Raw genomic sequence first — 23,435 nt, forward strand, 5'->3', positions numbered from 1 at the left:
TTGTGTCAATGTAGTGTTTGTATGCCAAAAAAACTTATTTTTCTTATACAGAATTTTCATGTAATTTAATAGCTGCTTATAATTAAGTTGGACACTAAGTACTTTTGCTTCATTAACACCATAAAAGGTGAATGTTGTATACCAGGTCATTAATTGATTATTCAGTATCTTAAAAGAAACTGTTTGTGGCATTATTCAACATCTGGGACAGAAATAAAGTATTTTGTATCCTATTCTGAGCAGATTCCATATTATTAACTGAATTAGGGTACAAGCTAAGGATACTAATATCAAAAAATACTTTAATTTGTGTTGTGAATGAAGAAAGGACTGGCCACAAATTAATGACCAGGTATACAACATGCTTCAGAATTTCAGATTGCATTACACCCCCCATTCTAATCTACTGTAACTTTCCATTTAAAATAATAAAGACAGCTTCTGATAACATTTCAGCCAAAACTGTTGTATAAAGGTTGCTTCTTTCATTAACATACCATCACCAAAAATGTGACAATAGCTTGAATAATGTTTGATTATATCACTATTCATGTATAATTGTGTTCAGAATAACAATACACACCAAATATTATAAAATATTGTTTATTGTACATATTTACAACAGGATAAATGATCAACATTATTGTTATAAGTAATTAAGCATAATAATGTTATTCCTTTAATGCAAATCAGACTCTTGCCTACAGATATAATTGACAGACTTCCCCTAATTTAATTTAAACATTATCTTTCAGTCTATGCTTTACATGACACTCCATCTCATTTGTTACTTTTTTTTTTTCTCTCACCATACCATGGGAACCAATTGTTGTACAAATCTCCATTATTAGACTTGTATAAAACAACTTCAGTCTTCATTCAACTTAGTTCTTAAAATTTGCAATTATCACCACTTCTCAAAAAAATTTATTTTTTTAAATAATTACCCATTATAACTAAATCATTGTAGTATTCTACATACACTATCTAAATATGTTTTCAGTTTCATAAATACATTTGTTGTCAACCCTTTCTCTTATTTCTAACATTACCACCTAAGTCTGTATTTAAAACTATAATTAATTACTCCCCTGAACACATGTAACAGCATTAACCTAATAATGGTGTACTTAAATTGACAAAAAATTTTTTTTTTTTTTTTCACATTTATTGTGCTCAAATAAAAACAAACCAAATTATTAGCAAAAATGATCATGTTTAATATGCACACACTTGGAGCTACTCTAAAAGACAAGACATTTTTCAAAATAGTGTTGCAATTCTACTTAGGGTCAATAATGCTCCATTTAGGCAGTATATTGTAACATGCTATTACAAAAGCCTGGCCTGAAGAGCAATGAAGTCATATTTTTATTCCAGTGTGGTGTTAATTATTACATGCAGTCATTACGAAAAGAACAAAGAAATTATATACCTCATCAGAAGTTAAAGAATAGAAAAACAAAATATTAGGCTACTTTTGGATATCATTTTTTTTTTTTTTTCAGATATAAGAAACACAAATTGTATTATCATTAATGAAAACTAAAATGACAAAATTAACCACCTACTATGATTCATTAAATGTTGTACTTTCAAGTAATAAACCAGTTTTCTCAGAGAGTATGACCTTATGCAGCTTTAGGTTAATAATTTGAAAAAGTGGAAGGATCCCTTCTCTGTACATACTCAAGAAAATCTACATCCTTCCTAAAATGAGACTTCAAGACATACCCTTATAGAGAGGAATAATCACCTCTTTTTCTACAACCTTAAATTTCAGTTGCCAAGCTTTGTATCAACATTAAGCATGATAAATACACCAAACCCTGTGGAACTTCACAAAGAGCAGCACCAATTGATTACAACTCAACAATCCCAAAAGCTTTCCTAAAATACAAATATATGATATCTTATCAAATTTGTCAGACAAGACTTTCCTTTAACAAACCAATGCTGCAGTCTTGTCTAGATGATCCTTCAATCCCCTTTTCTGAATTGAGGATGGATTTGCTTAGTTGCTGTGCCACCACATGAAATGCAAATTTGGCAGTCCAAAAAATAAACTTCACACTACAAATATTTCTGTTTGATTTATCTCTATGAGTAGTGCAAGTAAAGAATAGATGAAATGAATCAATTTTGAGAGACAGTGAAGCCATGCTATTCTGTAAATCATTAGAGAGCACCACTACCTATAAAGATATAATAAGGTAAAAAAATATTTAGATAAGAATCCACAAATGATTCTTATGCATTGTGTTATTCATAGAGAAAATCTCTTCAAGCTTTTTTCTGAATAACAAAATGCAGACCACATGAGACTTTTACTTCAGTGTGAAGTAAGTTCACTCTCAAAAGGGAACTGCTTATGAAGAATTTGTGAGTTATTTAGCAAAGATATTTGGTTTCATTAAATTATGTCAAAAATGTGAACTGACTGATACAGCTGCTGTACCAGTTAAAACTTTATAAAAGAACCAATGGCATGGCTTTTTTGATAAAACAGAAATTAAACCAACTTTGCAAGAGAGCTTTTGTTACTAAAGAAAAGAAATTGACTGGATATCACAAAACAGGGAGACTTCAGCTGACTAAATTTACTTCACATGGAATTTTGAAATAATTAAAATATTATAAAAATTATTTTGTACTTAAATTTTAGTTTTCTATTATATGTTTTGAAAATTTACTTACTGTGTTGAAACTAGGCTTCAACTTTGGAATATAAAAAAATATGTATATGTTACATACGGAGCATGATTGGGAAACACCACACTAGAGTAATCACTGCCTTGAGTTAAAACTATACTCTAATAAATACATTACAATTATAACTTGATCATCAGCATATAATATAGTCAAAGTACAAGATGAAAATCCTCCTAAAAAAAAAAAAAACAGCCAAAATTGTTATTGATGATAAAATAATGGAACAGCTGTGAGAGTTGGATCATAAATAAGAAAGAAATTAAAATAGATACCAAAATTAGCCTATAACTAGTATGTTTATCCATTACTGTCATATTGACCCAAACACAATAGGAGGATTAATGTATTTATAGAAGAAATAATATAACAGTTTATTCTCTCATTATCCTATTTGTGGGTAAAGGCCTGTTCCACCAAGCAAAATTTGACTTCCTTATAACCTTGGCATGTAAAGCAAGCTTATGTAGTATCAGTCACTACAAATCTAAATGTGCACTTTTTTTTTTTCAAAGTTGAATATCATCCATGTCATGGAGTGCTGGTCAACATACCATAATCAATCTTTACAGGGCTCTCCAGAAGAAAGCATTACTTTTGATGAGTGCTGCAACAAAACAACCAGATACTACTATTTTTAAGACTTTTCAAATACCAAACCTGTGGCTCTAAAGCTTCCATGAATGTAGACAAGAACAAATTTTAGGGATACTTGCATTGTTTACCTTCCTAAATCATATAAGAAAATACCATATAGTTATTAATTCACCATTTGAATTTAAAAACTAAAACATTTTTTCTTTTTCTCTTCCAGTGAAAAACGTGCAGACAAACTGAACCGTCCTAGTCATGTAGCAACAAAAACATTCCAGGCACTTCGAATCTTTGTAAATAATGAACTTAATGAATTAAATTATGGTCTCGAACTTGCCCATAAAGTTTTGAAGCCTGGAGGAAGAGCAGCAGTCTTGACCTTCCACTCATTAGAAGATCGTATTGTGAAACGCCATTTTGTAGGAATTGACATGGATGAACCTCTGAGCTCAACAATAGGTCAGAAATATAGAAATGCTGCCAGGTGGCATAATAAAGATGACATTGATCACTTAATGAAAAAGAAATGGATACCTATCAACAAAAAAGTAATAATGCCATTAGAGAATGAAATTCAAAATAATCCAAGAAGCCGTTCATCAAAACTAAGAGGTGCCATAAAAATATTATCATTTGAATAGCAGCAGAAAGCTGACTGTTACTATTGTACTGAGATGGTCCAAGTTTTATCTTTTAATAGAAATTTCTTATTTTCTAAAGAACCTTTAAGGTTAATAACACCACCCTCATTTACTGTTGACTGCTAAGTGCATACCATGAAGCAAACTAAGCAGTTCTAATACAAATTGTTTTCAGAAAGACAATGACCATATTACTGCCAGTCTGATTGTGTAGATTACACCACCACAAAATTAAATGCTTAATTGTTGTTGTTTTTTATGAATAATGTACAGTACTGTTTAATTTGCACATTGAGTGGCTTTCAAACAATTGGTAAAAACACACTTCTTCCACATTTCATACCACCCTCTATTGCTGTTAAGAAGGGTTGGGCCATTTCACCTGCTACTCACAGTTTCTACAATGTTTGAAAGTAGTAGTATGAGCTTATGCAACATCTGTCCGTTCTTAATTTGAATTTATGCCCCCTTAGGTCATAATCTGAACAAGTGGAAGGATTCCATCAGATCACTGCAATTTGCAGAACTTAAGCCTCTCTTGTTAAGAGGATCCCTTCTCTATACACGCTCAAGTAAATCTATATCCTCCTGACCATTGCCTTATACAGAGGGACAATCACCTCCTTCTCCCTGCTAGCAAAATTTCTATATATCACTGACAAAACCCCATAGCCTGACTGCACAATTACTCCCAGGTCATTTTCTACCACCTTAAGTGTAGTAACACACAGTTGGTACGTTTGTCAAGGTTAAACTTCAGTTGCACTTCTTAGCCCAAATTATCAAGATCCTATTGCAGTAGCACACTGTCATTGATAAATATACAAAACAACAGTGGAGCAAACCCTGTGGGACTCCGCAAAGAGCAGCACTCATTATAGCAACAGTGTCAAAAGCTTTCCTGAAATCCAAATATATGATATCAAAATTATTTTTTGCATCCAGTTCCTTTGTAACCACATCATAATATCCTATCAAATTTGTCAGACAAGACTTTCCCTTAACAAACCCATGCTGTGTCTAGATCATAGGTTCCCAAACATTTTCAGGCCACCACCCACTTTGCAAGACATAAATTTTGTAACGCACCCCCCCCCCCCCAGTATAACAGTTTTCTGCATTTATGCCATTAAATTATTGAAGTAGTGGCCAATATGTGCTTCATTTTGAACACAGTTATTCCGATTTAGTATTAGTAACGGCCGCATGGTGCAAGAAAGCCTATGGCTTATGCTGCACCAGCCAAAAAAAAAAAAAAAATAAATAAAAATAAAAAATAATAAAAAAAATATAAATCCGAACAAAACAATGATAAAAACAAAAAAAAAAATAATTAATAAAATAAAAAATAAATAAAAAGGAAATTAAACCTATCATCCTATGTGCTTCCCTTACCCGAAAGTACTATCCAGATGACCTTTGAATTTCCCCAAACTGTCGGCCTCTACCACCCATGAAGGCAACTTATTCCAGTAATTTATAACTCGCTGGCTAAAATAGAACTTCCTGCAATCCAATCTAAACATTTCCCCCCGTAACTTGAATTTATGTCCCCTAGTTCTAGCATCATTTGTAATCTTGAAAATTTTGTCCTCATTCATTTTACTGATGCCTCTCAGAGCCTTAAACACCTCAATCAAATCTCCTCTAAGGTGTCTAGTTTCCAAACTCTGCAACCCACATATTCGAAGTCTTTCTTCATAAGGACGCCCTTTTGCCGATCTCACCAGGCGAGTTACCCTTCTTTGCACCCTTTCAAGAAGCTCGATGTCTTTCTTCAGGTGCGGTCTCCATACTTGAACACAGTATTCCAAGTGTGGTCTAACATAAGCCTTATATAATGGGATTATCACGTCCCTATCTCTACTTGCAAAAGTTCGATAGATCATTGATAGGACACCATGGGCCTTCCTTGCAACCTGTTTACAATGCTCAGAGAATTTCATGTCTGACCGTATCGTAACACCCAAGTCCCTTTCCTCCAGTACTGGCTTTAGTTGAACTCCACCAAGTGAATAAGTTATTTTGGGATTACTGTTTCCCAGGTGTAATACCTTACACTTTGTTGGATTAAAGCACAGCTGCCATTTTTCTGACCATTCCTGAAGTCTATCTAGGTCTCTCTGAAGAAGCTCAGCTTGACAGTGATCATTAACTACTCTACCAATTTTAACATCATCTGCAAATTTAGACATCACGCCCTCTATCCCTTCATCAATGTCGTTTATGAAAATTAAAAACAACAGTGGTCCTAATACTGATCCTTGGGGAACCCCACTTCTTACATCAACCCAATCTGAGGAATAGCCATTTATCACAACCCTCTGCCTCCTGCCCTGAAGCCATCCTTCTATCCATCTAAGGATTTTCCCAGTGATTCCAACCTGTTCCAGCTTATAAAGCAACCGCTCATGTGGGACTGAGTCAAAAGCTTTGCTGAAATCTAAATAAACAATGTCGAAATTATTCCCTAAATCCAGCTCGTGAGTGACCCTTTCGAAATAGCGAACCAGATTTGTTAAACATGATTTTCCCTTTACGAAACCATGCTGAGTATCCTTGAGAATTTCAATTCGATCCAAATGATCCTGAATTCCACCCTTGATCATTGCCTCCATGATTTTCCCTACTACTGAAGTCAGACTGACAGGTCGATAATTTCCAACTTCACTTTTAGAGCCACCCTTATGTATGGGAGATACATTTGCACTTTTCCAATACAAGGGAATCTCCCCAGAGTCTAATGATGCTCGCATAATTAGCCTCAATGGTTCAATGCACTCGCTTGCCGCCTCTCTTAAGATTATAGGGTATATTCCATCAACTCCAGGAGCCTTACTGGTCTGTAGGCTCGAAAGTTTTTTCATTAAATAATCTTGCGAAATTTCAATATCATTAATTACATATTTTTTAACTTCGCTCCCACAATTTCCCTTTGCCACAAAAGGCTTTTCATTTGTAAATATCGATGCAAAATAACTGTTGAGTTCATCTGCAACGGCAGCTGGTGTATTTATTACTATCCCCTTTCCCTTACATAAAGGTCCGATCTGGTTTGTCCTGCTCTTCTTGGCATTTATATATGTGAAGAATTCTTTATCCCCCCTCTTTGCTCTGTTTGCTAGTGATTTCTCATAAACTGCCTTTGCCTGTCGAACCTTTTCTGTGGCTCTATTACACATCACCTTGTAGCTGTTATAGGCTTCAGTACTTTTTATTGCTCTGTAACTTTTCCATGCCACCTTTTTCTGCTCAAGTAATGTGGCAACTTCACTATTCATCCAACTTGGAACCCTTCTCGTGGAGTATTTTTTTAATGGTATATACGCATTCAAGGCATCTGTGATTAATGTTTTAAAAGCGTACCACAGTTCAATTGTATTCATTCTCTGCGCGATATCTACCCAGTTAATAGAGGCCATGTAGTACCTTAAGGCATCGTAATTTCCTTTTCTGAAATTAAAACCCATTCCTTTGCCTTTTACTTCTGCTTCCTCTCTCGTCATCATCCACCGTAGAACTCCGTGATCACTTCCTGCTACTGGTTCCTCTACTGTCAGCCCTGTTATGTCATCTGATTCATGTGTGATGATGAGGTCTAGGATATTCTTTTCTCTAGTACTTTCCCTGACATGTTGATACAAATAACAGTCATCTAGTTGATTTAAAAATTTTGTTCCCCATGTCGAGTTTCCTTCCCATTTACTCCAATCAATTAGAGGCAGATTGAAATCACCCATAATAAGGCATTGACGCTTACTTGCCCATTCCATTTGCATGTAGAGGCTTTTGTCATAATCTTCACAATCACCTGGTCTGTAGATTACTCCTACTCGCATTATACCTTTGTTTCCAACTATCTCACACCATACAGACTCTGTACTAGCATGTGAAACGTCTGAATCCGGGAAAGCTATCGTCGCACTCAGGCTGCTTCTGATAAGAAGCATTACCCCACCACCCCTTCTATCTAACCTATCCTTCCTAAATACATTATACAAGCCGTACTGAAACTCATCATCGCCAATTTCCGGGTGGCACCACGTCTCTGTAAGCCCTATTATGTCCGCGTTACTTGTTTTAACCAGCAGTTCGAATTCGCTCATTTTATTGACGACACTTCTAACGTTACTGTATAAACAATTAAGATTTACTGTTCTTGTATATTTAACAACCCTAACACAACCCTTGAAGTTTTTTAGGCTCTCTTCCCTGGCATTAGCTACCCGCCCACGTGAAACGTTTGTGCCCCCAGAACATCTAGATAATACGTCCAGTTGGGGTAACAGATAAGAACTCTTGAGGTATGTGCAAGAGTTACTTTGACCAATATTATCAGATAAACGCGTGTCAGTATTACCCACATCCCCCCTAACTAGCAGTTTCCCTGAACCTTTAAGGTATCCTCAATAATACTGGCAAAAACTTTTGCACCACCTTTGTTTAAGTGTATCCCGTCTCTACAAAACAAATTCCTTCTACCTACAAGTGTGGGCCATGCTGATAGAAATTTACCCCCTAAAGCCTTGCAGATTCCTTCAAGTCTTGAGTTAATCCACAAGGCTCTTAACATATAATCCCTCCTATCGTGTCTGGGCAGAATTGCAGACACATAGACATTATGGCCTAGCTCGCGACATTTCCTCAGCATGGTCCTGTATTTTTCCAACAAATCGTCAGATCGTGTACGTTTAATATCGTTTGTCCCCACATGAATAATAATATTTTCTTTACCCCCTTTAAAATCTGACAGTCTGTTGGTGACATCATCAATAGTTGCTCCCGGCAGACATACCCTGGTTCTCCTCCACCTATCTTTATTACAAAAAATATTCCCCGTTTCCCTGACAATGGAGTCTCCTAATAATACAATGTCCTTTTTAACCAGAGTAGTTTGCACTTGGTTTTTCTGTTTTGAGGCTCGAATCGGGTGTGCATCACTTGGTAGATTGCTGGAGTTTTGAGTCCCTGACGAGCTCCCAGATGCATTATTTTCGAGGGCAAGCACTCGTTTTTTCAGGGACTCAAATTGTTCCCTCAGTGCACCAAATTGTAATTTAAGATCGGTGCACTCTTTACATCGATCACAAAGAAAAGAATCCCCAGGTGAGGTAGGATTAGTCACCAGGTCGACCTTGGAAAACATTCCACAGGTTCCACAATGGATTAAATCATGACTCACCCGTAAATCGCCATCTGCTATTTCCGTGTGAGTCACGATACCCTGTGACGTGTTTAAGGCAGATCTCGTAACTACCATTATAATATTAAATAAATATCAATGAAAGTAACTTTAAAAAATTATATCTATAATATTATTAAAATCAAACAGTTACAGGAAAACCTATAACAAAATAATCCAACAATATCTAAATAAATCAAATATTTAAAAGCACTATCCAAAAGTAAACCACTTAACTGAGGAGCCCTGTCTAAGCGCGTCCGCTCACCTCGAATGCCAACCTCGAAAATGATGAAATTTTGATGAAACTGCCCATTTGTAAAGTGTATGCTTAAATAACATTATGCACAGTTTCATACAATGGTTTAAATACGAAAATTTGGAATACATATTAAGAGATTGCAAATGTATTAGTAAGAATCTTATTGTAATAATTAAAACACTATCAAATATATTACAAAATTGTTTATTTCAAACTTACAAAACAAATTAATGTGAAGGATAAGCCTGAGGCATTTTTACAAGTTTGTTAATATTCGTAAAAACAGTTGTAAATGACCACAATCAGTTCCTTTTCTTAGATAGCAAATTTGCTTCTGCACTATTCACAGTACAGTGTCAATATTGATTTCTGAAGCCAGAACTCTTGGTATCCACTTTTGAATTTTATTTTTAGTTCTTCATTTGTTGTGAGTTCTATGAGTCCTCTTCTAAATTTGATGATCCTGCTGTGTCTACATGTGAGAAAGGATCTAGAACCCAATTTCGTATATTCATGTTTAGAATATCCTTGAATCGCTCATTAAAATCAGCATGGAAAACCTCCAAGTGTTCGCAGTATGTAAGTAAATCTTCCTTTTTGAGAAACACTGCTGCTAGATTCCACTTGAACAGAAGAAGTTTCCCCACAAAAGCAGCAATAACGTTTTTTGTTTTAATTAAATTCCAATCATCACCTTGTAATTGTAGATTGACTTCATTAAATATTTTATAGAGGTAATCAGGTTGGCCCGCAATCCGTCGTCTCTGTCTTTTGAACGCTAATGAACTTCTGTGTGAAGCAGCAAACGATTGAAATCTTCATCGTTTTCACTACAAAGTTGGCTAAATAATCTATCACTCAATGAATTGCTTGTAATCTTGTTGACTGCTCTAGTAACATAATGAAGTGACGTATGTAGACATTCACTTAAATTCTTCGCAACCAAATGTTGACAATGAAGAACACAATCTATAGCAAGTACATTTGGTACTGTTTGTTTCAAATGCGCTATGAAACCCTTGTGGCGCCCTGTCATTGCTGAAGTAACAGCAGATAAAATATTACGAATAGGAATAACTTATTCATGGTATTAAATTCTCCCTTTGTATCCGCTTCCAAATTTTTAGCAAATAATAATTCTTGACAAACTTTTTCTTTCTTTATGAATCGTATGTATGATAAGAGTAGTGCTTCATTATTTGGGAGAGTTGAATGGAAAATTGGAATGTCTTCAAATAATCGCACAATAATTTTTCAACGTCTTGAGCCATTTCATCGATTCTTCTTTGCACTGAATTATTACTCAAAGGAATTTTCCTGATGATATCTTACACTGGCAAGATTAATTCCTCACCAATTGTGTGTGGTTTTCCCGCTTTTGCGATTAATAATGAAATATTATAAGAAGCTTGTAATCCGTCATTATCTTGTTTTGATATAGTTGGACATTTAAAATATTTTTCTTCTAGTACCTGAAAATAGGACAAATCTTTATCCTTTTAGTCAAATGCTCTTGTAGCCTAGAAGGCTTCATTTGAAAATACTTTTTTTGGCAAATCAAGCACGCAGGTAATAATTGGTTCGTAGGAGACTGAATAAAGCCATATTTCAAATACTGTACTGTCGACATTTCTTCTTAGATTCAAACATAATGAAACTTGTTCCTAAACAGCAAAAATGTACGATCATATATCAATTTATGAATTATTACGTCGGCAAAACAGCCTGGGAAGCTTTGAAGATGAAACGCGCTATGGCATTAGTTTAAAATTTGCACCTAATCAACAGACGCGGAGATATAATTGACTGGTCAAGGTGATCCAAGTCGAAAATAAAACTGTAAACAAACAGTTGAGCATCATTACTTGCAAACAACATTTTGCTTTACTGCTTTTCGTAATTGTTGTACAAAAGAATTGTAACGAATTGGTTTTGAAAAACATTGCATTTCCTTTCTTCAGTATGTATTGTATCTACTAACAAAAAATATAGAAAATTCATCTATCTATACTGCAAACAGAAGGAAAAAAAAAAAACTTGATCACTACAATGTGCATTTCATAAAAAAAAAGTTCGCTTTATTGTAATTGCTTCTAGAGGACTAAATTGGAATAGCAGTTTCATGGATGTATATTTGATCTTCTTATGAACTTTCAAGAAAATATTTCTATTCATAGCTGCGTTAGGAACTTCGCATGCATCTTACCTTGGTGTGCAAACGAACGAAAAAAAAAATATATATATGCTACGAGTAACAGATTGTTTTATATGCATTTGATAGCATCAAAAAATTTGAATTTTCATTATCTCTCTCACACACACCCGAAAAATTCACCATAAAGTGTCATATGTTTGCTTGCTTGAATTCCATTCTGAGCTGCAAATGAAGGAAAACTGGGTTCATTTTCCTGAAATTTCCACTTTCTTTTATTCAGTTGCGGAAAAAAAAACTCCTTAGGGGAGGGAGTTCACCCTTTCTAGTCCGACCCTAAGGGAAAGAGACAGAGAGAAAGAAATAAAAATACTCTTTTGGTGGGAGGAAGGCCAGGAGATTGTCAAAGGTCTACAACTGTAACTTTCAACACAGATGCTGAAGTTCTAGTAAGTCAGCTTCATCATAGGATGCCTAAGTTCAGATTAGTCCAGTGTGCATTCGATAAAAAACCCTCTTTGCTTTATTGTAATTGTTTTTCGGAACAATATTTTGCAATAATCCCCCTGGAAATATTAGCCAGTGAACTGAATTATACATTTCAAACATCACCGTATAGCTTGTCCTTGAATACAAATGACTAATTACTTTCCTTTGAGTGACCGCCTTGTACAGTTGTGGACACTTACTTCCAATCAATAAAATCAGTAGTCATTCGTTATGTTGGGGCAAGCGGTTTTTGCTCCTAATTGAAGTAGAACTTTCGAATTTTGCCCAAGTCGATTACCTGCACATATTGATAATTGGTGGGCAGCATTCCGACTTGATTGTGTGAAATTGCTCGCCAAAAACCACAGCAAAGCAAGAGAAGTGATGGGAAGAAAATCTATTTTTCAGCAGGGTTTATCTTTTTATTGCAGCTCAGAATAGATTATGACCGTGGATAGTGAATTTATTCGGCTTCTGTACCAAAACAGAATTTCTCCCTTTGCGATGACATCAAAGCGTAAAAAACAAATATCTTCTAAGAATACTTTTTGAGTAGCCATTAGTCGTAATCTGTTAGAAAATATTGCAGTTTTGTGAAGAATACACATTTCAAGAAACAATCCATTATTCATAGCGAATGATTTTTTTTTTTTTCTTTTGCACACCAATTTTCAAAGTTTATAATGCATCTACAAATAGAAATATTTTCTCGAAATTTCTTTAGAAGATCAAACCTAGGAAACTGCTGTTCCGATATTGTTTACTAAAAACAATTACAATAAAGCAAACTTTTTTTTTTATCAAATGCGCATTGCAGTGTTATCAGTTTTTCTCATTTCTAAAAGATGAATTTCCCTGATTTTCTGTTCGTTGAAGAAAGGAAATACGATCTGTTTGCCTTTAAAAACAGTTGTTGCTACTGTTTTGCTTTATTGCTTTTTATGTCAACTCACAGTAGGTCGCATTTCAAAGGCCATAGGCTAATTACGGTGGGTTTAGAAAAAGGCCTAAAAAAATACACACTGACACATTTTTGTCATTTGCGTGAAATTCAAGAGTTTTGAAAACTGAAGTGGGAAATCAAAGAAAACACTTCTGTCTTCACCTATAGCGAATTTCAGCTGTGCCCATAGAGTAAAAATTATAGAATTTATTAGTTGACCTTTGAACTGGGTCCACTGTACCCGAGGAGATAAAAATACAGATAAATAATATAAGGAGCCACCGACCGCCTGAACACCCCCCAATTGCTTCAGAACCTATGGTCTAGATGATCCTGCAATGCATCTTTAACCAGTGACTCCATTATTTTACCCGGAACAGAAGTTAAACTAACTGGTCTGTAATTACTCGTGACACCCTTTGTGAATTGGGGATACTTTTGCACATCTCCAGTCCAAGGATGCCCTCATAATTAAGGGTTTGCTTAGTTGCTTTGCCATCTCCTTTAATATAACTGGATAGATCCCATCCACCCCAGGTGCTTTTCTTATGTTTAACTTCAACAATTTCTCCTCCACTTTGCTCTCAGTTATTACAAAATCATTAAGTATCCTGCTACAATTTGTTAATCTTCTACCATTTTCAAACCTTAATAATTCCTCATGTTTGAATGTAGATGCAAATTACTCATTCAGTTTGTTTGCTATCTGAGTAGGATCATCAACAGTCGAACCATCGATGTCAAGTGGACCAATCAGATTCATCTCCTTCCTTTCTGCCATAGGCTTCTGAGTCACTTGATAATTTATATGCATCCCATGCATTTTTCTTCTCTGTTAAGTTGATTCAAATATTCTGGACTTTTTTTTTTTTTTTTTTTTGCAACTTTGTGAAACACATTGAGAACTCAGATTTCCATTGGTTGTAGTGTTTGGAGGCAAAAAAAACAAGCATTATGTGCAGAACAGTTATTTACAAGTATAATTTTGCATTTTTTCTGTTCAACATATAAGCCACTGGAAGTTGCTCCATATTCTTGAAGCCTTCTTTAATCTATCCCAGACATATTCATGCAGATAGTCACCCTGGAATTTGAAATTTTTGTCAGGAGTGAGGCTTGACAATCAAGCCATGCAAATTCCAAATTCAAGCCATTGCTTAAGCCTTTAAGATTGGTCCACTTATGGGTGAACTATTTCAGCAGCTTGATCAACAATGTGATGTTGAGACATTATATAAAATTTTTTCTGCAAAATCCAAAACAATCATCAGGAGGGAGGTGTGTTTTACAGCTACAGAGTAGGTAGAATCATTCAGTGCTTTGATCTCATTTGTAAAGGATGGCAATATGTTCCCTCAATATTTGTCATAGTAGTCGACCACCCCTGTTGTTAAGTCTTCCTTCTTCCTTAAAAGTTCTTCATATGCAATAAACCCCCAAATCCATTGGCCCTAAAGGGGAGGTGAGGTGGATGATCAGGATCTTGAATAGAAGGTTGTTTCTAGAGTAAACCAGTTTCATCTACATTATTCTGGCTTGTAATCCTCAAAGTATTTTTCTTGAATGAGCTATACCACTTAAATTAAACAACAAGCAGCCTATTTTGGTACTTCATTTAGTGGATGATTCTCAAGGTCCACATACAATTCTAGAAAAACAGGTTTCTGTTACAGTTGTATCGTGAATAACAATCCCTCACTAATATTGATTTATTGTTGTCAATTTTATAGTGTTATAGTGATACAGACAAGTCTGCTACAATGAATTTAGAACAGCTGCACACTGCTAAAGAAATAGATTTATTTCTCATACAGGAATCACAAATTTTTAAACTTGATTTTGTTAAAGACATTACTTATCAACAGTTTCACACAAATTAATTGTAGGAAGATGCTGGCTTCTAATTGGAACTGTATCTGGAACAACATGTCTTGAATTCTTTAAATACAGACATGATATCACCATGACTACATACTTAGTAATACCATTCACAATTCCTAAAATAAGAAAAAGTACTAGTTAGAAAACTACAACACTGTAAGCAGCATACGAATGAGAGTAATTACAGACCTGTTACATTATCTCAATAAAACCACAAGTGGTTTTCCCCTTTATGCAAATTGGAACAGTGAGAAAGAATTAGACAAACTATGAAATTTTTTTTTTTTCTGTGACCTATAATTAGCATAAATTAAAATCACTAACTAACCTGAAGTGGCAAATATTCCTCCCACAATGCCACATAGACGAACAAAGAATCTCCAAATGGAATGTGGCTCCTCACTAACTTTTACTTTAACAAATGACATATCATATTTAAAATAGATTCCAGGAACACCATGACTGCCAGCATCATGGTTTACAGGGCGGTCCTAGAGTAAATTAAGAATATCAACAACAATTATTTAAATAACATGGCATAGGGTACATTTAATAGACACAAAAATATATGTATTAAAGTTATCAGACTTTCCATGACTCATTTTATTGTACAGGCAAAACAAGACAAACATTTGGGGTTAAATGGAAACTTTTTTTTTTTAATTTGGCTGATTCAAGAACGCAAACTTTCTTGCATCATACACTAATACTATTTTACATTTAAAAATGACAAAAAACTTTATTGAAGAAAATCAGCTAATTTTATTAGTATCACACATAGAATTTTCGCAAGCTGTAGATAATGGTGTCCATTCTAAGTCTGACATTGCCAAACAGCTCAATATTCTGAATAGGATTCAAGGACAAAGTATCCAGATTTTGGAATGGCTAATGATGATGTGTGCATCAGATAGATTTTCTAGAAATTTAAAACTCATCATGGCCAAACTCCAGCTGTGGAAGCTACAAGCAATGGAAAGAAAATAATTATTATTTTTTTTTTTTTTTAATGAAAACCCCAAACACGAAAGGTATCAAAACCTATAGTACTTAGTACGGGGAGAGGAGGATACCAGAAACTTTGCTCTAGAGACTAAACATGGGTTTCACCGGTTGATGAAAGTCATCTACCACCTTGCTAACAGATTAACAGCAAATATGATGTCAGTTCTTCAGCCACTTCATCAAGGTGTAATCCAGTGTTTTAAGAAAAAGCTTATTTTATTAGTTAGTGTTAGACACGTCAATGATCCACTGCATGAAATGTCACCTGCTTCTTCCTCTATTAATTGCAAAGAACAGTCCAATAATAGGGGAAATTATATACAGCTTTGATTATAATAGGTATCTTTAGATAACAATAGGCCTATTCATGCATTACATATGCACAAATGAATGGGGACTGAAATTTGTACTAATGAAGATGAGAAATCTAATGTAATTGAACAAGACATTTCAGCGAAAAATGCTCTACCACCAAAACTGTGTTTTGACAGATTTTAAAGTAATTCTCTTGTTAGGTATGAGGTGAAATTAACAATTTAATTGTAACTTTACAATCATAATTTTCTTGTTTAAGGCTGTAGTACATATAAAATTACATTAAATGTTCAAGCTTTTACTTGTTGCTGATTTTATGAACAAATGATAAAACAACTGTTTTCCTCATTCCCCTGGGGAGGGGGGGGTCTTTATATAGAACTGTAATAGGTACTTCTCAAGAGATGCTTTAAACCACTTGACAATAAAATTTATGGACAGAGACATTTAGAGAAAACTTTTTCTAGCACACCCAGGTAAACTTAATGTAACATGAGATTGCATATTAATAAATATATCAAAATGAAAACAATATTATGCTGAAACTCATACTTGTTCTGTAACGGAGTATTGGTATGTAGACATCCTAGAAGTCTGGCGGAGGACTTCTGTAGGCACTATTTTCAAATAGTACTGGAACATGTGGAAGTCTGAAAATAATATGCATTAATTGGCTCAGTATAATACAATTTTAACATTCATTAATGAATTTTGCTATTGAAATATTTTAAAATGGAAAAAAATTCAGAACAATTCTTACTTTACAAATGAACCTGACTATAAATCAGCTAGCCTGGGGGATTGAGGTGTACATACTTGTTGAGCAGTTTTGAAATACATTTGTAATTTGGTAAATATAAATGTACGGAATGGAAAGCCAAGTGACCTGTTAGCAACCCAGTGATCCCCCATTGCCTACAGCAGACGGCTTCATTACAACTTTCAGCCAGCATGTTGTATTCATTAGGGTGGAGAAAGACAACAGTACTTCCTTTGCCAAGAATGACCTTAATTAGCAGTAAATTACTTTGTCATCTTAAGTGTAAACAAATAAAAAATCAACAGGCAAGCATGACCCAGTGTTTATGTACTACAATTAAAATGCCAAACATGTGTAAAGCATTTTTTCTCCCCTTTCCATTTGAATGAAATGTTCAAACTGCAAAAAATTACAGGCATATAAATTACTTTAACTCTTACTTGTTTTTGCTGTTTTTTCATATCCTTCAAGGGGATCAAATATGCCCTGTATTGGATCTCCAAATGAAAATCTTTCTACTCTGTGCGAGAAGTTATAATCTAAAAAGATACATTATTAATTTTAATTATGTTTCTAAAGATATACTCCATTTTTATATATATTTTTTTAAATCACTTGCATAGGTTGGTCATAATATCAATAGATCCATGTATTACAGAATTAAACCTTAATTAGCAGTAAATTACTTTGTCATCTTAAGTGTAAACAAATAAAAAATCAACAGGCAAGCATGAGCTGCAATTTGTGGGTTGTTCACTCACACACTAACAAGGCTTTTGTGATTTTATTGGATGATTGTTTTCTACAGCAACTAGAGGGAGTAATACTCTTGATCTGATTATCAGTAGCGATTCTTCGTGCATTAAGAATCTAAAGATAAAGGAACCACTAGGTGGCAGTGATCACAGTGTGCTGAAGTGGGATTTACTCGAAGAGGTGACTACGGTGGGACCAACTAAGAAATATTGTTCAAGATTTACGCCTAAATGGGTGGCAGAGAAGAAAAATGCATGGGATACATATAAAATAGTAGGTGTGACAGAAGCCTATGATAGATAGCCGGTCTGTCACAAAGGAGATTAGGCAGGCAAAGGATGCAAAGAGTTCTTTACTTATGTAAACTCTAGAAGGAAGGGGATGAATGAGATTGGTTCAAGTATTGATGATGCTGCTCAGGTATCTAACAAACTAAATGAATATTTTGCATCTACATTCACACATGAGGAGTTATTCAGGGAGGGGAATGACAGGTGTATTAAACTCTGGCAGTAAGCTAAATAATCTTGTAATAACTGAGAGAAAGTGGAGGAGAAATTTTTGAAGATAAACATAAGAAAGGCACCTGGGATGGATGGAATCTATCCAGTTATATTAAAGGAGGTTTGTATTTGATTTTTAGGAGCATTGGCAACTAAGGCCATATTGCTCTGGGGATATGCGGTGGTCACGGGCTCAAACCTCGGTCTAATCAAGAAGCGTGTGCTGCACATTGCCGCTGCGGAGGCGCCTAGCCAAAGGACGTAAGCAAACCCTAATCCACAAAGGAGGATCAAAGGAGGCACGGGTAATTACAGACCTATTAGTTTAACTTCTGTTCCAAGGAAAGGGGAAGTCTTGTCTGACCAATTTGATTGGATACTATGATGTAGTCGCAAAGAATAACTTTGATATTGCTGCTATGGATAAAGGGATGGTTGAGTGAGAGAAGACAGAGTGGTAATCAATGGACACTGCTCTTCCGTGGACTAATGTTATTAGTTGGGGCCATTGTTGTTTTCTGTATTTATTGATGATAGTATATCAGGCTTAATGTCCAAGTTTACAGACGATACGAAGGTTGGCAGGGTTGTTAATGACAGTACGCTGCTGCAACACGATCTAGAAAAGTAGAGCAGATGGGCTCAACTCTGTGGTACTACACTGACAGTGGTAGAGAATGAAAAGGACCAGGGGATAATTACGCAGGCAGATATGAAGTTTTTTGAGCAGTGCAGACGGTCTGCAAGAGTAGCTCATGGTATTTTGTCAATGATATACAAGGATAAGGAGGTGATTATCCCCTTCTATAAGGCAATGGTCAACTCTGGAGGCCCATTTTAAGAAGGATGTAGAGCTGTTGGAATGAGTACGGAGAAGGGCAACAAGATTAGTGAATGGAACAAAGGGTTGCTCTTACAAAAAAAGGCTTAAGTTTTGCAAATTACAGTGTCTGGAGACTACGCACCTGCGAGGGGATCTGATTGAGGTGTATATAGCCTTGAATGGTTTGAGCATGCTCAATGCTGATGGGATTCTTCCTCTTGCTCAGAATAATCGCCTGAGAGGGCATAAATTCAAATTGAGGAAAGATATGCGGGTGGTTGATTGCTGGAACAAACTTCCATCTAACATTGTAGAAGTTGATAGCTTAAATAGATTCAAGGCAGAACTTGGCAAACATTTGGAGCGAGTAAATAAAGGGGGTTTTTTTTTGGATGATGCTATAAATTTGCTTTCTTACATCATGTGCCTTTGCTAATACTAAAAACAAGTAAATGAAGATTGTAGTAAGATTAAATTACATACAAATATCAACATCTAACTATAGACATGGGAACTGGTTTCAGACATCAAAATATACTATTATAATGGCACAAGACAGTAGTTGGGGTGGGGGGGATAACATTCAAGCCTTTCCAGTTTGCTCAATATATAGTCATAACTTCTCAGCTCTCCCAGTGATTACAAGAACAGTAATCTTCTGTTATTTTTGCCTATTTTCTCCCACTACATTTGTCAAACCTTTTTTTGAAATATAGCCTTAATTTTTTCCACCCCATTACCTACAAGATAGAGTGGTGGAAACTTCTAGGTCACTATAAACAGCTTCAAATGTATTCAGTTAACTTACAAGGGGTGTTCAGAAGTCATTGTGAAAGAAGACTGAAACAAACACCATGTATTACTTCTTAAACATCATCACCAGACAAAATGGATCAGTTTTGTAGAAATTCAAGGGAATAATTGCGTCCACCAATGTTTCCAACCTGTTCATCGCTTTTTCCCAGCTTTTTGATGGTAGGTTGATTCTGCATGCTTCCGGTGTTTTGACATTTGTTTCATTTCAGGTTCCATTGTCACTAACCATAAAAAAACTCCTCTGGCATTTCCTACAACACCATGTGCACATGGTTTTGCTGATATATTCCGCAGACCTTACACTAACTTGGCAAACTTCCAGGATTAATGCCTCAATTTTTGCAACACTGTTCTTCATCACACCAGTTGGTTGCTGGGTGTTTTCCCTTGCAGAAAGAGGAACTAAATCACCAGTCTGTGTGACACTTCACCTCATTCAGTGCTGCAAAGAAAAAAAAAGTTCATCTTTCTATTGCAACTACTTCTGGGTGAATACAAATCAAATAATGAAAAGTACTATCAGCCACAGAAACAAACATATTTATACAGTAAAATCCTGTTATAAAAATATCAGCTGGCCCCTGATGACTTCCTTTATTACCAGCACTGCCAAGTGAAAAAACTCAAAATGGCAAGCAGGAAGAATAAATTATTTTGGATTTGTCAGTTGAATTAATAAGGAAACAAAACACTATTTTTTTTTATTACAGAACTTCAAAAACTAGTTTCTCAGTAACTTGAATGATGCCATACAAATCATATAATTGACAGTGCACCCCCTTTTATATAGACAAAAAAGAATCCAATACTACAATCAAGCTGCATGTAAAACTTAATAAAGAACAACAATTTATATGCTTATCTGTTCCCTTAAAAAAATATATACACAAATCAGTTTGGTATGCATTCAGTAATAGAGACCTCCCAGTAGGTTCAAAGATGCTATACAATTTAGAAAGCAACTTAGAAACACTGTTTTTCACAGTTCTAAGTTGAATTGGAATACTTGGCTTCCCTTTTCAGTGGAAGCAAAAATCAAATATAGAGTAAAGCATACAAATATTATTTGAACGTAAAAGACAGAACAAAAGCTGATTTTTGAAAAATAAGCAAGCAATACAGAAATTCAAAATATCATTTACTTTCGGTTAATTCTAAAGTTCTTTAAAAATACTTTTTTATATACCTTCCTGCCATCACATAACGAATTGGTCTCTTGGTTCCTGTTCTGATTTAAATGTTTTAATGAAGGCTGGGACTTACTGAACAGTTCAGGAGGTCCACTGCTGATGACATCTATCAATGATTAAATAATCAACCCATAACGTACAGAAATTTCAGCAGCATTACATGCAACAACCACTTTTGTTTTTCTGCTGATAAATTGACAAAAGAAAACATGGTTATGGTCTGGAGAAGGAAAAGCAGATCCAATAAAACCTCACTGCAGACTTTACTAAAAGATTTTGTAATTGAAAGACCAACTCCAATCTGCTTGGAACTAATTTGATTTTATATTAAAAAAATATATATTTGTAGATGAGACATGGCTTTTGGATAACAGCCAACATACTCACAAAAGACGAACAGCACAAAAACAAGTGGTTCCCATTTTTACTAAAGTTACATTGGTCAGAGGGAAAGTCATACTGAAACTGTAAACCTCTGGAAACAGTGGTTACAAAACAAAGAAGAAACCTTTTCTTCTAGTAATTTCTTATGACTTTTTATTGCGGTAGGTAAGTCAGAAATGGTAAATGTTAAAAGCCAGAAATTCAGACTACTTATAAGAAAATAACAGTTCACTTTATCATCATTACTCAATGCATTTTAAATTAAAGCCATTTTATAATATTTGTTAAAATTGAAGAAGGAGTAGTATTAAATTAGTCTATAAAATTTATTTATAGCCTAATATTAAATTAGTCTATAAATTTTGAATTATTTACAGCAGTTATATCTTAATAATCAGAGAACAGCATCACTGTCATTGTTTCTCAATCTTAAGATGTAACAATATTTATTAATTTTAATTTCACTTCTTAAGAAGTCTGCAAGCTAGGGGCATATGGTACAAGGAAGCCTTGTACCATATGGCTGCACCAGCCAAAAAAAAAAATTCCCCGAGTTACCCTGAGAGAGAGAGAAGTAGAAAGGAATCACCAAGAAAGAGAAGAATGATGATATCCGGCTCAGGACCCTGGGTTTGCCAAGCCCATACTCACCAGATGTGAGCCCCCCAGGGCTAATTTTCATTTGTGATTCAAAGGTTTCAAAATGTGTAGGATATGAAGTCTGAGATAAATGATATTAAAAAATATGCTTTAATTTCTGTATTAAGATATCATAATAAATAAAACCAACCTTTGTCTCTAAGGAAAGCTGAAAGGTGTGCATGTCCAGCTGGATGAGGAATGTGCCTATAAATATATATATATATGCATAACCTATCCTTACAGTCAACTATATCCCAATAAAAACACCAATTTTATTTATTAACAATATGGATACAAGTACCTTTCAATCAGACAATTTTGATTAAATGGTTAAAATAGAAAGTTCATTATAAAGAAAATCATTTTCTAAAATTTTTAAATTAGCATATAAAAGAAATGAAAATACAACCATACATTGCAATATCCATTATTCTTTACATTTGGGTACAGTTCTAGGATGGCTTTCATATCTGGCAGACTGTGTAGCCCATATCCAAAAATTTCATTAATTCTTACTCTCAATGCATCATAAATAACCAAACAACTTATCTGTAAAAAGATCTAAACCTCCCATTCATTTCACAAATATATGTAGTCTTAGTTCCAAACTCGGTAAGGTCCATTTTCACCTACAGTCTGTAAAGGCTCACTCACTTTTTTTCTGACAGAATCCCAATTATCAGTTGCTCCAACCAGTACTCATCTCAGTTTTTCTAATTATTCAATGTATGATTCCTTTCGCTTCAATTGTGCATATGTCTGCTCTGATATTCCTCTTTTTGCTGTCATCTGGCTTAAAATCTCTCTACCCCCATTCTATTAAGTTTATTACCTCTTTCATCATCTGAACACTTTGACTTCCTTTCTTTGCATCTCAACTTTCTGAAATCTAATTTTTATTAGTGATTTTACTGTTCACAACTTCAGTTTTCTAGTTAAAGACACAGTGGTTGAAATGCTGAGGTATTTTCTGTTACTAATGATTTCTCTTTGCTTGTTCATTTACTTACCACAAAACCTTTCCAAGTACACACAATGTAAGTAGTCTCTATCACCTCATATCACAACTTGGTGATGGAAGTTGTGATATGAGGTGATAGAGGATGATCTGCAAAATTTTTGTTCTTTTTCTAAGTTGGATTACTGCTTTGATTGTGTCAATCAAATCCTTCATTCCAATCTAAACCTTTGTTTTTCAAGAAAAGAACATTGCAACTGGCTTGCATCCAAATCTCCAGTTTAATCTTCTGCCTATGCTTACAATAACTGAAAATCAGTTATTATTCAATTGAAACTTGATTTTGGATAGGCTAACAGTAGAAAATTTGCTTCTTACAACTACTTCTATTTCTAAAGAATAAAGCTGGTTTATTAGCATCCTAAACTCT

General features: G+C 34.8%; 2 protein-coding genes across 4 annotated transcripts in view; one reads left to right on the forward strand and one right to left on the reverse strand.

The window, feature by feature from the left end:
* LOC150077474 (12S rRNA N(4)-cytidine methyltransferase METTL15) overlaps window positions 1–4,146 on the forward strand; it is a 39,208-nt gene extending 35,062 nt beyond the window's left edge. For all 3 annotated transcript variants that reach the window (XM_090385663.1, XM_090385664.1, XM_090385665.1), the window contains one exon: window positions 3,524–4,146. In XM_090385663.1, the coding sequence (XP_090241789.1) occupies window positions 3,524–3,944 (421 nt within the window). In that variant the 3' untranslated portion in view covers window positions 3,945–4,146. The remainder of the gene's footprint in view (window positions 1–3,523) is intronic.
* A 10,677-nt stretch (window positions 4,147–14,823) lies between these two features.
* LOC150077475 (endoplasmic reticulum-Golgi intermediate compartment protein 2) overlaps window positions 14,824–23,435 on the reverse strand; it is a 99,555-nt gene continuing 90,943 nt past the window's right edge. Inside the window, exons 7-11 of the mRNA XM_090385913.1 lie at window positions 22,196–22,251; window positions 17,374–17,472; window positions 16,726–16,823; window positions 15,182–15,344; window positions 14,824–14,969 (exon numbers count right to left, since the gene is read on the reverse strand). Of these exons, the coding sequence (XP_090242039.1) occupies window positions 14,824–14,969; window positions 15,182–15,344; window positions 16,726–16,823; window positions 17,374–17,472; window positions 22,196–22,251 (562 nt within the window). The remainder of the gene's footprint in view (window positions 14,970–15,181; window positions 15,345–16,725; window positions 16,824–17,373; window positions 17,473–22,195; window positions 22,252–23,435) is intronic.

The sequence above is a fragment of the Mastigoproctus giganteus genome, chromosome 12 (genome assembly GCF_048544385.1).
Source record: "Mastigoproctus giganteus isolate SK-2022 chromosome 12, ASM4854438v1, whole genome shotgun sequence".
NCBI lineage: Eukaryota > Metazoa > Arthropoda > Arachnida > Uropygi > Thelyphonidae > Mastigoproctus > Mastigoproctus giganteus.